The sequence below is a fragment of the Podarcis vaucheri genome (assembly GCF_965113315.1).
Source record: "Podarcis vaucheri genome assembly, chromosome: 3".
Lineage (NCBI taxonomy): Eukaryota > Metazoa > Chordata > Lepidosauria > Squamata > Lacertidae > Podarcis > Podarcis vaucheri.
The window spans coordinates 63,032,964-63,047,363 of record NC_138761.1 but is presented as its reverse complement, the minus strand read 5'-3'; the positions used below and the strand labels follow the sequence as shown (position 1 = coordinate 63,047,363).

General features: G+C 44.0%; 1 protein-coding gene across 1 annotated transcript; it reads right to left on the bottom strand.

Moving 5' to 3' along the window:
• Positions 1-9,795: 9,795 nt before the first annotated feature.
• CITED2 (Cbp/p300 interacting transactivator with Glu/Asp rich carboxy-terminal domain 2) lies at positions 9,796-12,805 on the bottom strand. The gene is made up of 2 exons (XM_082217145.1): positions 12,473-12,805; positions 9,796-11,797 (listed from the first exon to the last, which is right to left on the bottom strand). Exon 2 carries the CDS (start codon positions 11,788-11,790, stop codon positions 11,083-11,085), a length of 708 nt encoding a protein of 235 aa, XP_082073271.1. The 5' UTR covers positions 11,791-11,797; positions 12,473-12,805; the 3' UTR covers positions 9,796-11,082.
• Between the last annotated feature and the right edge of the window lie 1,595 nt (positions 12,806-14,400).

Genomic DNA, 14,400 nt, shown 5'->3' with positions numbered 1-14,400 from the left:
TTAAGGGTGCTGAGACTGCTTAGGAGCACAGGTGGAGGAAGGGGTGTGTGGGAGGTGCGGACTGCGCTGGGTGTCATCCCTGGGGGGGGTGACACTGCTGCGCTGCCCCCCTGGGACGCTCGGCCCACCCCCATGGGCAGCTAGCCCCACCCCCGGGTGCACAACATGTGTGCCACCCCGGGGGCCGGAGTAGCTAGCTCCGCCTCTGCTTAGGAGACCCCTATTTCCCCCCACAGAGCTGCTAATCTTTGAATGCTTTCACCATCAATCCCTCTTTCCCAGGGAACTCTGGAAATTGTAGCCCTGTGAGGTGAATAAGGGGGTTTCCTGACAGCTCTCAGCCCCCTTATGGAACTAAAGTTCCCATGATTCTTTGGGGGAAGTGACCACTGTTTAAAGTAGTATGGTGTTGCTTTAAAAGCATAGTGCCGACTGGGGATGTTGGGGAGAGCATCCGATTTGTGGATAAGCCTCCACTGATGCTTTATCCTTCTAAATAAGATGAGAAATCTAGGAAATAAGCCTTGAACTAACTAAGGATTGACGAAGAGTTACTATGGCTTTTTATTCTATATACTGTACTTTTCCGTCTATAAGACGCCCAGTTGTATAAGACCCCCCCCTAAATTTTGGGGGGCTAAATTTTAAGAAAAGGAGGGGAGATGGGTCAAAGTTGTTGACCCTCTCCTCCCATGCAGCTGCGGGCAGAAAACACTTCATAGATCGTTTCCCGGGTGTAGCGGCATTGGGTGAATTTGTCCCCCTCCCGCCATCTGGTTTGCAGGAGCACAACCTCCCCCGATGCCGCCACACACAGGAAACAATCCAGGGAGTGCTTACCGTGTGCAGTGGCATCGGGTGAATTTGTGCTCCTGCCAAAGAGCTGGCTGGCGGCGCGCAGCTTCTCTCCCCCTCAACACAGCTGCGGGCAGAAAACACCCCTCAGATCGCTCCCCGCTTGCTGCAGCATCTGGGGAAACCGTGCTCCCATCAACCAAATGGCTGGCGGCGTGGTACTCCCCCCCCCGCTGTGCTACTATCTGTGTATTGGATGACCCCAGTTTTTTTATGTGATTTTTGAGTCAAGAAACCTCATCCAATACACAGAAAAATATGGTAAATAAAATCAAAACATGAGTTTTAAAATGTAATCCTATACTCTTTTACCTCTTAGTAATGGTTGGTCTCCACTAGGGTTGCCATATTTCAAAAAGTGAAAATCTGAACACAGATTTTCTAACCCCCCCCCACATTAAATTCACCAGATATAGACTTCCGACATGGGTTTGCCATATGTCCAGATTTTCCTGGACATTTTGGCGATTTTTGTCTGGACACTGTTTCCAACTGCCATATTCTGGCTATATCCGGGAAATTCTGGACATATGGCAACCCTATCTTCACCAGCCTGCCTACTGACTGGGTGTGTGTGTGTGTGCTGTCCGTCAGCTTCCTTCTCCTTAGTATCAGTGTTACTCTCTCTTCTTCTTCACCAAACCTTTATTAGGTATTACAAGTATAGGCAATCATAAAACATCCATATAAAATTTTAAAATATATACAAATAAACAGCCATGTAAAATATGTAATAATGAGCATTTTCATTGGCATTTGTTCCCGATAAATAGTGCCATTCACCACTCTGAGAGATGCTATTGACAAAAACTCAGCCACCCTTGCAGTTACTCTTATAGAACAGAGCAATAGGAAGATGGGAACAAAAGTAGAATTGGTTGGCTCCACCAGGCATAGCCTCTGACTCCACTTATTGTTGGGGTCCCTGCCTTCTCACCAGTCCAAATGGGCACCAGTCCCTTCTAGAAAACACTAAAGGAAAGAGAAAGTGGGATACTACCAAGGATCTTCCAACCCAGAAGCTCTGGAGGACAAGACAACATCACAAGGTTGTCCCATATCAAGGGACACAGATCTTATCCTACAAAGTTCTGAATATAGTGTTAATCTGACTTGGTCATCAATAGGAACTAGTACCTTTTGCTAAGTGAGGTTTTGATAATATACATCTTTTGAATGTTCCAATCAGGTTTCTTTTGTAACAGCTATTTCCCCAGTTTTCCACCATCATATTACTGAAAAGGTTTTATTGAGCTGAACAGCTTCTTTGGTTTGTTGGCCTTCTTCTTCAGTACCCAGGTGGTGGAGGCCAACTATTGCAGAACCAATTAGGTGACACAAAAAACCTTTTAAATACGACAGATTTATTGCAAATAATGTTATTCTAAACCCATGTATAAAGTTGGATTTGTGTAAGAAAGCTGCTCCAAGGATCTGGAGGAATTCCCCACTGGCTCTGGATTTAAGAGTTCTGAAATTTCCCAAGTCCTTCAAGGTGGGTGGGAATTAATTATTATGGTTTCATTTATGCAGCACTCTGTGCTATTCAAGTAAGTTAGCGAGTGAGTCTGTAGGAAGTTAGTGAGTGAATATGTGAGTGTATCCCTTGGGTAAGGCATGTAATCATTAAGTCACAGATACAACCCACTGATATTATTAATATTATGAAAAATCTAGGAAATAAGGATTGAACTGACTAAGGATTGACCAAGAGTTACTATGGCTTTATACTATGTAAATAAATCAAAACATGAGTTTTAAATTGTAATCCTAAACTCTTTTAACCTGTTAGCAATCCTTAGTGAGCTCAGTAGGGCTTTCTTCTGAGTAGATCTGCATACACTTACTGAGGGTAATTTCAGTGTATATCAGGCACCCCCAACCCGCAGCCCTTCAGATGCTTTGGCCTACAACTCCCATGATCGCTGGTTAACAGGAACAATGGTCAGGGATGATGGGAATTGTAGTCCAAAACATCTGGAGGGCGAAGGTTGGGGGTGCCTGGTGTGTATCTTCAGTCAAAGCTGAAGGAGCCAGATTCAGACCCAGTGAAAGCAAATCTATCCACCCACATTTCTAGTGCAACCTTTCTCAGTGTGGAATATGCAGGATTATCTGGTTTTTAAGTATCTCAAAACAGCCATGTGAGTTGGGCAAACTGAAAGGTCGCTTGATAACCTTCATGAATTAGCAGGGATTTGAACCTAGATTTCCAAGCCTATTCCAAGCCATAACCTATGATAATTACCGATACAAGAGACACTGTAGATTGTATTTTATTCAGAATTAGGAATAATTTTGCACCCTAAATGCAGCAGAGGTTTTCGAAAGAAATCAGATAATAGAAGGGTTGTATAACTGTCACCTACATTGTTTGGAGACATTTATTGAATTATGTGGTTTAAAATGCAGAATTATTTTTATGATGGTTAGTAGTATAATTAGATTCCGAATGTGGAATTTATCTCCTCCTTAACCATGATCTGCAGCCAAGAACAAACCTGGGCTATAGACTGTGGTGAAGGAGTGGAATTCTCCAACTTTTAAAACAGAAGGACTTCTAATATTTATTTATTTGTTAAATTTATAACCTGTCTTTCCTCCCAAAGCAGCTCAGGGGGGCAAATGCACAAGGGATAAAGTGAAACCTCTAAAAGCGATTCTGATACAGAAGCAAAGTGGGAAAGATCTTTACTTAGAAGGCTTTTTGGAAGAGGAAGGTCTTCAGGAAGGTGATGAAAAGGCAACAGAAATGGCACATGTCTGATATTTAAGGGGACTATGCACTAAAAACCCAATTCCAATCTTCCGTAGAATGGATGTGCTGATAAGGCACTCACCTGCAGTGCATAGGGATGGATTAGCCGTATAAGAGGCGAGACAAGCTTTTAGGTATCCTGGTTCAAAGCAGTATAGGGCTTTATACACCAGAACCAGCACCTTGAACTTAGCCCTGTAGCTAACTGGGAGCCAGTGCAATTCTTGCAGCAGCAGCAGCAGCAGCAGCAGCAGCAGCAGCAGCAGCAGCAGCATAACATGGTAGTAATACCCTGCTCTGGTGAGCGGTCAAGTCCCTGCATTTTGCACTAGCTGCAGTTTCTGGATCACCCTCAAGGGCAGCCCCACACAACGTGCATTGCAGTAATCCAACCTGGAGGTTACCCATGCAAGGCTACCCTGGTCATCATGGATGCCTTGAAGCCCCGAGCTGGAACACTAAAGGCAGCCTCAGCATGGCTGTTGAAACCATCCAGAAACATTGTTCTGGGCACTTCCAACAGCACACCTGTCACCAAAGAGTCATTTCTATGCAGAGAGGAAAGGTTAAAATGTTTGTGGGTTTCTTTTAAAGCCATTCCCAAATTAAGGGTGTGTGTGGAATTACTGGCGGAAGACTAAAGTTGATTGCAGATCTACCTGCCTTTCTGACCATCAGTTCATTTTAGAAACCTGGCACAAGAGCGTCTGCCTTCCACACAGGTGCGCTAACAGTGGAAGAGGCGGAAAAGCATTTTTAAATCGCACAGGTGAAATTGGGCAGAGCAGGACATTGCAGCACAAATTGAGGCTTGTACAGTGGTACCTCAGGTTACAGATGCTTCAGGTTACAGACTCCGCTAACCCAGAAATAGTACCTCGGGTTAAGAACTTTGCTTCAGGATGAGAACAAAAATCGTGCTCTGGTGGCATGGCGGCAGCAGGAGGCCCCATTAGCTAAAGTGGTGCTTCAGGTTAAGAACAGTTTCAGGTTAAGAACGGACCTCCGGAACGAATTAAGTTCTTAACCCGAGGTACCACTGTATTAGAAATCAATCTACAACTAAGTTACAATCCAAAGTGCACAGAGTGCCAGCTACATCTAGTGGCTGCAGGTAGGTTACTGCAAATTTCCCACAGGCACAGCCATGGCCTGTCATCTATCATGTTAAATTACTCCTATTTCATTTGAACTATGTAAAACTCGACTTGAGATCAAAAATACTCTGGATTTAATGTCCCAAGAACTCATGAAATCTCCTTGACATATATGTACGATGCTTTAGACTCTATTTTAAAAGGGGTCATGCTTGACTGACAGTCTTGGCAACTGTTGGAAAAAGCCGCAGCTTTTAATTAACATCCGTTGCAGTGAGAGAAAACCAGCCACGGAATGGTTAATATACCAATGAACAAAAAGCTGTGGCATCCCGAGTTGCCTGCCTAGTTTCTCTTTGTTTTTGTTATATCTAGAAACTCCTGGTACTGCTAAGTAAAATATCCTGTTTAAAATAGGCTGTTGTGTCTGTCTTTGATGTAGTGAAACGAAAAGCTATACTGCAGCAATAGGATTCGTCTTTCAAAAATGACAGGTGTTAAGAAAAGCAGTTGGAGCCACTAAGAACTGAGCTAACCCTTAGAAGTCATACCCCTTCATTTACATACGCTTGCTCCTTGGTCATGGAAGTGTTTGGCATTACATGGAAAAGGATGGTTGGTTCAACAGGTGAATGAATATAAGAGATAAGTTTAATGAATCCAGTGTGCGTAAACTTGGTTAGCTTTAACGCTAACCAAAGAACAATCACATGGGACCCCCAATCCAAAACAGGCTCCTTACCTAAATGGAGCCCTCACATTGGTTTCCTGCTGAAAATCTCCTCCCCAGTTGATATTTGCCTCAGAGGTCCCCTTTGAGGCCAGATAGCAGTGGGGAAAGTTGCTTCTCAGCAAGAAACAGATGTGGGCCTCCAGCATGGGCCATTCTGGAGCGGGGCCCCACTTGGCTCATTTTCCATCAGTATAAAGCCCTAGAGGCCAAATGACATGTTAACAGGAACAGCATGTTGAGGACTGGCCACACCTCTTAAGAGCATACGAAGGGCTTGCTGGATGAAGCCAGTGTCCCCTCTACTCCAGCATCACAGGGGCAGCCAGATGCCTGGGAGAAACTCACAAGCAGAAGGGCCCTCTCCCCTCCTGCAGTTTGCAGCAACTGGTATTCAGAAGAATGACTGCCTCCAACCATGGAGACAGAGCATCACCTTCATCATGGCTAGTAGCCATTGATTGAAGCATCCTCCCTGGATTTGCCTAATCCTTTTTTAAAGTTATCAAAGTTGGTGACTATCACTGCCTCTTGTGTGAGCGAGCACCATAGTTTAACTATGCAAGAGCTGAGGGTATGGGGGGGGGAGGAGGGAGGGATGGAAGGGGGGGAAAGGGGGGGGAAATAACGTATGTGATTATATGGTTTGATAATTTGTTATGTTGAAATTGCTTAATAAAAATACTTTAAAAAACTATGCAAGGGGCATACCGCCCTGAAACTTCCAACATTTAGCTTCAATGGACATCCACGGATTCTAGCCTTATGTGGTGGAAAACACTTTTCTCTGTCTGCTTTCTCCATGCCATGCATCATTTTATAAACTTATATCACATTACCTCCAACTCACCATTTCTCTAAACTGAAAAGTCCCAAATGTTGCCACCTTTCCTCATAGGGGAGGGGGTGTTGATCCATCCACTTGATTATTTCATTGGCCCATTTCTCGACTTTTTCTCCAACTTCACAACATGCTTTTCGATGTGAGGCAACCAGAACTATACATGGTGTTCCAAATGAGGTCACGTCATAGATTTGCGTAACGGCAGTATGCTATTGGCAGTTTTATTTTCAATTCCTTTTCTGATAATCCCTAGCATGGGGACCTTGATGCAGCCTGGCCCAGGGAGAAAGGGTTTTAAAAAACAACAACCCTGCTTCTGTGCTGCAGCCCCAAATCTAGATCACAGATGCTATTGTTAAAAAAGTAAGTAAGAAGCACGGTCACTCCTAAGCATGCTATTACTGCACTGGGTCATTTGGCTTTGAGTTAGTATATAAACCCCAATTTCCAGATTCAAAGTGCTATGGGCTAAATCTACTGCACCAAAATAACTGAAACTTTTTAAAAATTTATTATAGGGATCAACTAATCCAGGAGTACATTGAAAGGTAAATGTCCCATTGGCCAGAATCATCATTTCTTCTCTTTCAGGCCCAGTTTTCCACACAATTATCATAGTCTAGTTAGGTATTTGCCTAACATCTCTATATGGCTCCTTTTGTGTGGAGGATGGGGAGAAAGGAATTCTTTTAATTGAATTCCGATCTACATTCCACAAGGTGGCACCAATGCCTAATATATTCAGGCATGAAGAAGAGTGTTTACATTTCAAAGCTGACCACCCATAACAGATTAGGGGATTAATATTTTGCTCTAAAGGATCTGGCCTTTACTGTTGACATCAATTTATGTGCCGCGTAGGCTTTTGCAGTTGTAAAAGTCATCCAGACTATAAACTGCACAATAGATGTCACCTTCTTCTTAGTGTGCCTCCCTTGAGCACCTCATAAACAGCTGTGAGCAGCTAACTGTTCTTGCCAGCTGCATGGCAGCAGCGAGACGTCTTTCTCAGCACCAGCAAAAGTGGCTGTCACCGCTCGCCGCAAGAGAGCGACGCCGTTTTATTATTCATCAGCACCTATTTTCTTAACAAGTGTCTCTTGTGCTGCTTCTGCGCACGGCTTATCGTTGATCTCCATTGCAAATAAAGCGCCGTGTCTATTTATGGCCAAGGCTTAAAGAACAGTAGAGCTCATGTACCATATGAGAACTTTTTGAAAAAGAGCCAAAGTACAGAGGTCAAGTTTCCTGTGCTATAAGCAACTTAAACAGGAACGTAACACTCTTTCCCCTAGCCTAGTTTGCAAAATAATCTGGCAATGGCTGGCAAACTAGGTCACTGCTCACATCATAATTATACACTTTGGTCTAGTGTAAATAAGTGGTTTAAAGTTATTATTATTTTTATTATTAGAGAAAGTTACAGAAAATATTATGGAGCACCCTGGACCTGATCTGTTCTGCCAGAAGTTGAGGTGTTAAGCTCTGACGCTTCCCAAACTTCAGTTCAGAGATAGGGTTCATGAAAATGTTTGCAAAACGTTGCTTTTCAACTGTATGTGAACCTGTGTTGTGACTTTATATACTGTTACAAAACAAACACTAGAGTAATCCAACTCCCAGTATATTTTAAGCTTCTCTAGAAGCTTAGGGTTGCTTTATATGGAAAGATCTGTGAAGGTTGCAATTCTAAAAGCAGTGAATGGAATTTACTACCAAGTAATTGTACACAGGATTCTGCTGTAGGTGTACCTTTGAACTGTCATATATCATATGGAAACTCAAAAGAGCCAATATTGGCTATAACTCCCTATCAAATGTACACTCACTGGAAAAATCTGAGCTTGTGGCCATGTAATACATGAAATTGCTCTCCCTTTAAATAAATTTACAAAAGCCCTAAATATTTTTTGAAAAAAACACTTGATAGCAGAGTTTGACAGCTTTGTAGCACCTGATAAACTTAAACTTATTATGCAGTTTGCTGCATGTAAACAAGAAGTTTTTCCTTGTATGATCAAGAGACGCCAATTATTGAAGGATCTCCTACCTAAAGAATTACCTAGACATAACTTTATAGTTCTTTGCTCGATCAGTCACCAAAGAAAGCAGAACTATCCCATGAAGTTTACGCAGAGTATTTAAATTCCAATAGTACGCCTTCTAGTTTAAAAGCATATTGTTAAGTAATGTTAGACCCCTAAGTTGCTTTAGTAGCCAGGTAACTATTTTTTAGAAGTATAGAATGTCAGCCATCTTGGATCCACACACTTTCCTAGCCAAATACCCCAAGCCATCTAGGTCAAAACTTGACCTTTGTTAAGTCCAAGTCAAAGATGCAGATTAGAGAGCCTTAAAATAAACTGATGCAAGGTTTCAACACAGCTATACCTGTATTCCTGTAAATAGTACATGCAGGCAAAAATATAAAATCCTAATGTAATGGTAAGATGGCTGGAAGCAATTACTGCTTGAAACCAAGCATGCACAACCCCAAATATTATTTGCTTATGTCAATGCCCTTGTTCTCAGTTGCCCTTGCCTTCCCATATTCAATGATTTTGTTGATGCACAAGCATAAACCATGGGGAAATTTTTGAATTATCTTCATATGGAAGACTTAGAAGAACCAAAATAAGTTCTAGTCCAGTTGTTCTCTCTCTCAAGCCACAACCACCTATCCCAAGGCCACATGGCAGAGAACAGGTGCAGGGCACCTGGAAAGGAAAAAATGTTGATGGGCGACGAAGGCAAGCCTTGCGTTACAACAGAAAAAGTACGGAAACCCAAGACATACACCCAAGCTGACTGCCACAGATCTAGATGCAGTTATAAGAATGGCTGGCCAGCTAACCTTTCTCTATTTTATAAATACAGTACAAGAGAGTTCAAACCCAATAATTCTTCTGTTCCCAGAAGGTTTTCCCACATGGAGTCTTGAACCATGACATGCCACCACATTGGAAGTTACTGTGAGACAGGGGGGCAGGTCTAAACTTGTTGCACGTATTTCAGTTTTAGTCTACAAGAGAGTTTGGTGAATGAGGGGTCAGGTCAGCGCATTCAATTGCTGTGACCTTGTAAAAAAAATGTGATTAAATCCATTGTCAAAGACACGACCTTTACTCATATTACTACTGAAACAGCATTTCACCTGATCCTAGCTATTGTTGGGGGGGGATAGTGCCTACTCTTGCCTTAATGTATATACACAGTTTCTGCTCTTCTATGCCAAAATGTGGAAGTTATCCATTTTTGGTGTCAGGATTCACCTTCTAGACAGGAAGACTCGTTTAACTTTGCCCAATGAAAACATTTCCCACCAAAGTTCTCCTTCTTTTCTTTCTGCCCAATGAAAACTCATGGAATGCAAGGGGTTTTTTTGGTTATCATTTGCTAACAGCGTTAGATGCTAAAGAGGGAACAAAACCTGTCTTTTGTTGAACCCTTCTGGATGACAGCAAATATATTTACATGAAGAATCAAGTCTTATGGATAAGATAAGTGAGAGTATTTATAAAATTAAAGTTTAATAGATAAATAGAATAAATACTTTTATGCATCATAATTCTGGACGACTACATTTAAAGCAAGTAAATTGGCAAATCACAAAGTTGTTGCCTCTTGGCAATTTCACTTTAGATAAAATCACACAGGCATGTTACAATGTTACTTATGAGACTGATGTCATAATTAGGCTTAAATCCTTTTTTTAAAAAAACTTTCTGCACTGATCATGACATATAGCATACAATGGTGTCATGTAGATTTTCTTTCAGAATGTTTCACACAACCCAACAGCTCAACAAGTTAAATGGGTTATATGTATCGAACATTTGTGAGGTGGAGAGGAGGAAAAAATAAAATTCTAAAGAAAAAAAAATTGGTAACTGGTGTCTAGAAAAAATTAAAGCAGGTAACTTTTTTTATTGACATTGGCAAATTAAAATAGAATAAATTAACAAGTATGTTCTCAAAAAAATTGTACAAAAATACTGTCAAATTTCCTAAAAAGCTTTCAACACAGTAGTTTGCTCCCCCCGTACTGAATAAACTATGCACAATGCCAAAATGAAAATATGCTGACGATAGAACCAGAATAAAATAAAATCCTATGAAATGCTTTCCCCAACAACTAGACACCATTCCATTCACACTATATTATTGTCTGTACAGATTGGGGGGTAGGGAGGAAAGAAAGGGTGCAGACAGCAGAGTTTAAGTAACAGTACTATTTTTCCTGATCAGAGAGGGTTTGGCCCACATTTGTTAAGCTTCCAGTTCAGCAGACTAAAAAAAAAAAAATTAGTTTCACTGCAAATGCATAGTTAAAAACAAAGCAAGAGGGCAGTATTTGTGCAGGAATCTACCCTGAAGTTCATGCAACCAACTAATGCAATATTTTTGTCCTTCAACTCAGAATTTGAATGCAGTTTTCAGTCATCTGAAATGATAGCCTATAGAAAATCCACAATATTAAGCACTTTGCCAATATTCATATCTAACAGTTGAAATAATTGGTATGTTGCCAGTGAAGAAATTATAGCTGAGGAATTACTAAAAAAAGACTGAATCAGTTAAAATTATTATAGGGAAGGGGAGGGCATAATGGAGTGTCCACGTTTAAGAAGAAGAAAAAAGTGGTAGCCAATTTAAAAGGGGGGAAACAATTATACAAGCTTATAGTTTACTCTGCTTCCCAGATACTTGAGCTCCTAAAAGCCTTTGAAATACTGTGTCTAGAGGGAATGTTTTCATTCATACAGATAAAAAAAGTCAAATCTTGTTTGGCAAGAAGTCAGCAGCTCACTCTGCTGGACTGCTGTTTGCAAACGAAGTCCGTCATGAAATCAAACTCGTTCTGTCCCAACCACAGCTCAGGAAGCTCTTTGATGCGATCCAAGCCCATTTCTATGACTAAGGACATAAGCACCTCCTCGTCGATGAAGTCAGTGTCTATGACATTGGGAGGCAGCATTGCTGCAGGGACGTGGGGCACAGAGGCCGGCACGCTGCTGCCTCCGCTGCCTGCGCCGTGCTTTGGGTTGCAGTCTCTGAAATGCTGGGTGGCTCCGTTGAGCTGGTGGCTGGCAGGGTGCAAGTCCGGCATGTAGTGGTTGTGAGGGTACGGGTGGTGGCTGAAGTACTGGTTGTTGAGCTTCTGCAGCTGCATGCTGGCCGTCAAGGGCCCCGCCTGGGTGGCAACCGTAGGAGCCATGAACTGGGAATTGTTAAACCTCGCCGTCGGAGGCAGGGTGCTGGGAGGGTGCCCCCCGTTCACGTTCCCCGGCCCCATGGCATGCCGGATCCCACTGTTTGCATTCATATTTCCACCTCCGTAATGTATATGGTCGCTCATCAAGGCACTGAAGGCATGTTGCTGCTGCTGCTGGTGGTGGTGGGTGGGAAACTGACCCATTCCCATTCGATGTGCTGGGTGGTGATGAAGCCCATTGGTTCCGTCGGGGAAGCGCCCGTGGTTCATGGCCATCATGTGGTCTGCCATTTCCAGCCTTTAAAAGTTAATGTTTACAGAGAGAGAGAGAAAGAAAGAGATAAACATTGTGTGTGCGTGCGCGCTTGCCAGCAACCAGCGCCGCTTTTCTCACTAAACTGCCTTTCTCCTTAGGAAACCGTCTGCAGGGTAATCACGCCTCGCGGCACGAATTCTACCCCGGACGGGTCCTTCCCTCCTGACAGCAATGTTTCCTTACAGTTCTCAGGCGGCTCTGGGTTTCTTTTCTCCAGCCTGCAATAGGCAGGAAGGCACCTTGTGCAAAAGGGGAAGGATACAGCCGCCTATCCCTCCCACCGCAACTCGTGCACACCCCGGAGCTAAATGAGCGTGCACACCATCAACAATCCCCCTTCCTCCCAACCCGAATTCATTTGCCTCCAACCGCGTACGTTTCTTTTATTTAATTTTTTTTTAGCATGCCCTTGCACAAAACGGCTTACATAAGGCAGGCAGAGCGGCGCGCGACCTTCTCCCTTTCTCCTTGTCAAGAGCAACTTTGGGAATTTAAAGTCTGCAAGGGTTCTTTGCAATCCGAGAAGAAGTGGATTGAGGGGTTCTGCTGAAAATGCACTCCTTGGCCCCCTCTCCCCTCCAAACATCCCCATTGAGCGCATTGCAGGAAGAAGCACCCCCCGTCAAAAAAGAGACCCCCACTTTGCGCGCCACTCACCTCACGCCCTCTCTCTTGTTTGCTCCAAACGTGTTGCTAAAATCAGTCAGTAAAGATCTCCCAGCATAGAGCAAGCGGTTGTCTTTTCCCCTCCTCTGTGCTCGCGTAAGTGGAGTATAATCTTTATATTATTGCTATTCCTGCTGCTGCTGCTGCATAAACCAGTCTCAGAGCCGCTGCTTTCCCTCCTCGGCGCGTTTCTCATCAGCACTTGCCAACAATGAGCTGTATTTCCTACCCAGCTTTGGCCACAGCTAATATAGGATTTCAAAAGGGAGGAGCGAAAGCCTTCACAGGCAACCAGAAGTAAAACCTGGAGCAGGCGAAGAAGGGGGGGGGGGGAGAAAACCCAACAAGCCAGGCGGAACTGGAAGGAATCCAAAGAATCCTGTTCCTTCTGCCTGAGTGACACGTGGGTTTGCTGATGTCCTCCGGTCGGCGCGCTTTGCTAAGGACCTCCATTTCACAGATCTCGGAAATGGATCGGGGGCTGCCGGGGGGCAAGAGCAATGAGAGGGAACAGGAACCCTGGCCGCGGCGAGAGCCATCGCTCACCATTATGGATGGAGCGGCACTTCGTGTTCAGCCGCGATCTGTTTACATCCCTTCCCTCGCCCTGATCTATCACGCTATTAGGGTGCTGGCTGTCGTACATTCCCAGCGTGGACGTTTATTGCAGGGTTATTCGATATGGGAATTATTATTATCATCATCATCATTATTATTATTAGCCATCTGTATATAATGTCACCGTCCTTCCCCAGTCCTGGAGAGAGAAAAGCCCTTGCATTTTCACAGAAAGCTGGCCCCCTTTATCTTCCCACAATGGCTGCGCTCCCTTCCAGCACGTGGGAACAGGGAGGGCTCTTCAATAGGGCTACTTTGGAGCAAGGGCTAACTTATTCGCAGCCTCTCCCCTTTGCCTCCTGCACATGCACACTGGTGTGGTGTGTTGCGCGCGCGCAAGCACACCCGCACAAAAAGAGCCTGCAGGATTCCTGGAGGAGCGCGTCCTCCAGGGCACGCACACCGAGATCCAAGCCACGCTTTCGAGGTGACGCGCGGCTTCTCCGTGCACATTTTGCTGGTAGCTTTGGCACTCAAACGGAGGCGTCTCTGCTCTGCAAACAAATCCAGCGATCCTCGGCCCAGGCATTCCCCTCCCTCTCCCCGCTTTTTTTTTTTTTTTTTTAGTAAACAAACATGAGCCACAGCAGTGTATACTTGCCCTTACTTCGGGAGGTTGGGGCTAAAGGCGGCTCTGCAGGATTGACCGGCCTCCCGGTATCTACGGAGGCAATCGGTTTTGCAGTAAGCAAACACCCATGGCAGGTTTATATGGCTGTAAAAAGGAGGCTACGCGATAATTGCTTTGTGAATAAAGCACGTCCCACCCGCCCGCATGTTTTCTACATCTGTGGTGCTCGCGCCCTCTTGGAAGCGTTGCTTAGCAGGGTCAAGACAGTTGATAATACAGGGACGGAAGCCCATCTCTGGCAGCCAACCTTGCGCCTCTCTCTCTCTCTCTCTCTCTCTCTCTCTCTCTCTCATACACAACGCACCCACCCACACCACAGTGAACTTAAAATATTAACCCGCAAGTTTGAAACTTCACCACTTTTCCCCATGGGCAGCCTGTCTGCACATTACCCCACAAAAACAACTCCAGAGCTGAGATGGCTCACACTAAATGATCTGGGTTCGTTTGGGTCAGATCTTTGATAGGGTAGTATTGACTTCGACCTAAAGTATTGGTACAGACAATCCATAGTGTACTGATGTTTTTGTAGTTTTTGAATACTAAGTAGAAGGTCAGAATGGGGAGCAAAGTGCAGTATTCCCTTTGGATTATCCAAAAGTAATGAGGTGCACATTCATTCATCCACAATAGTATTGGAATATTCTTATTTTGAGTACTTTTTTGGGGG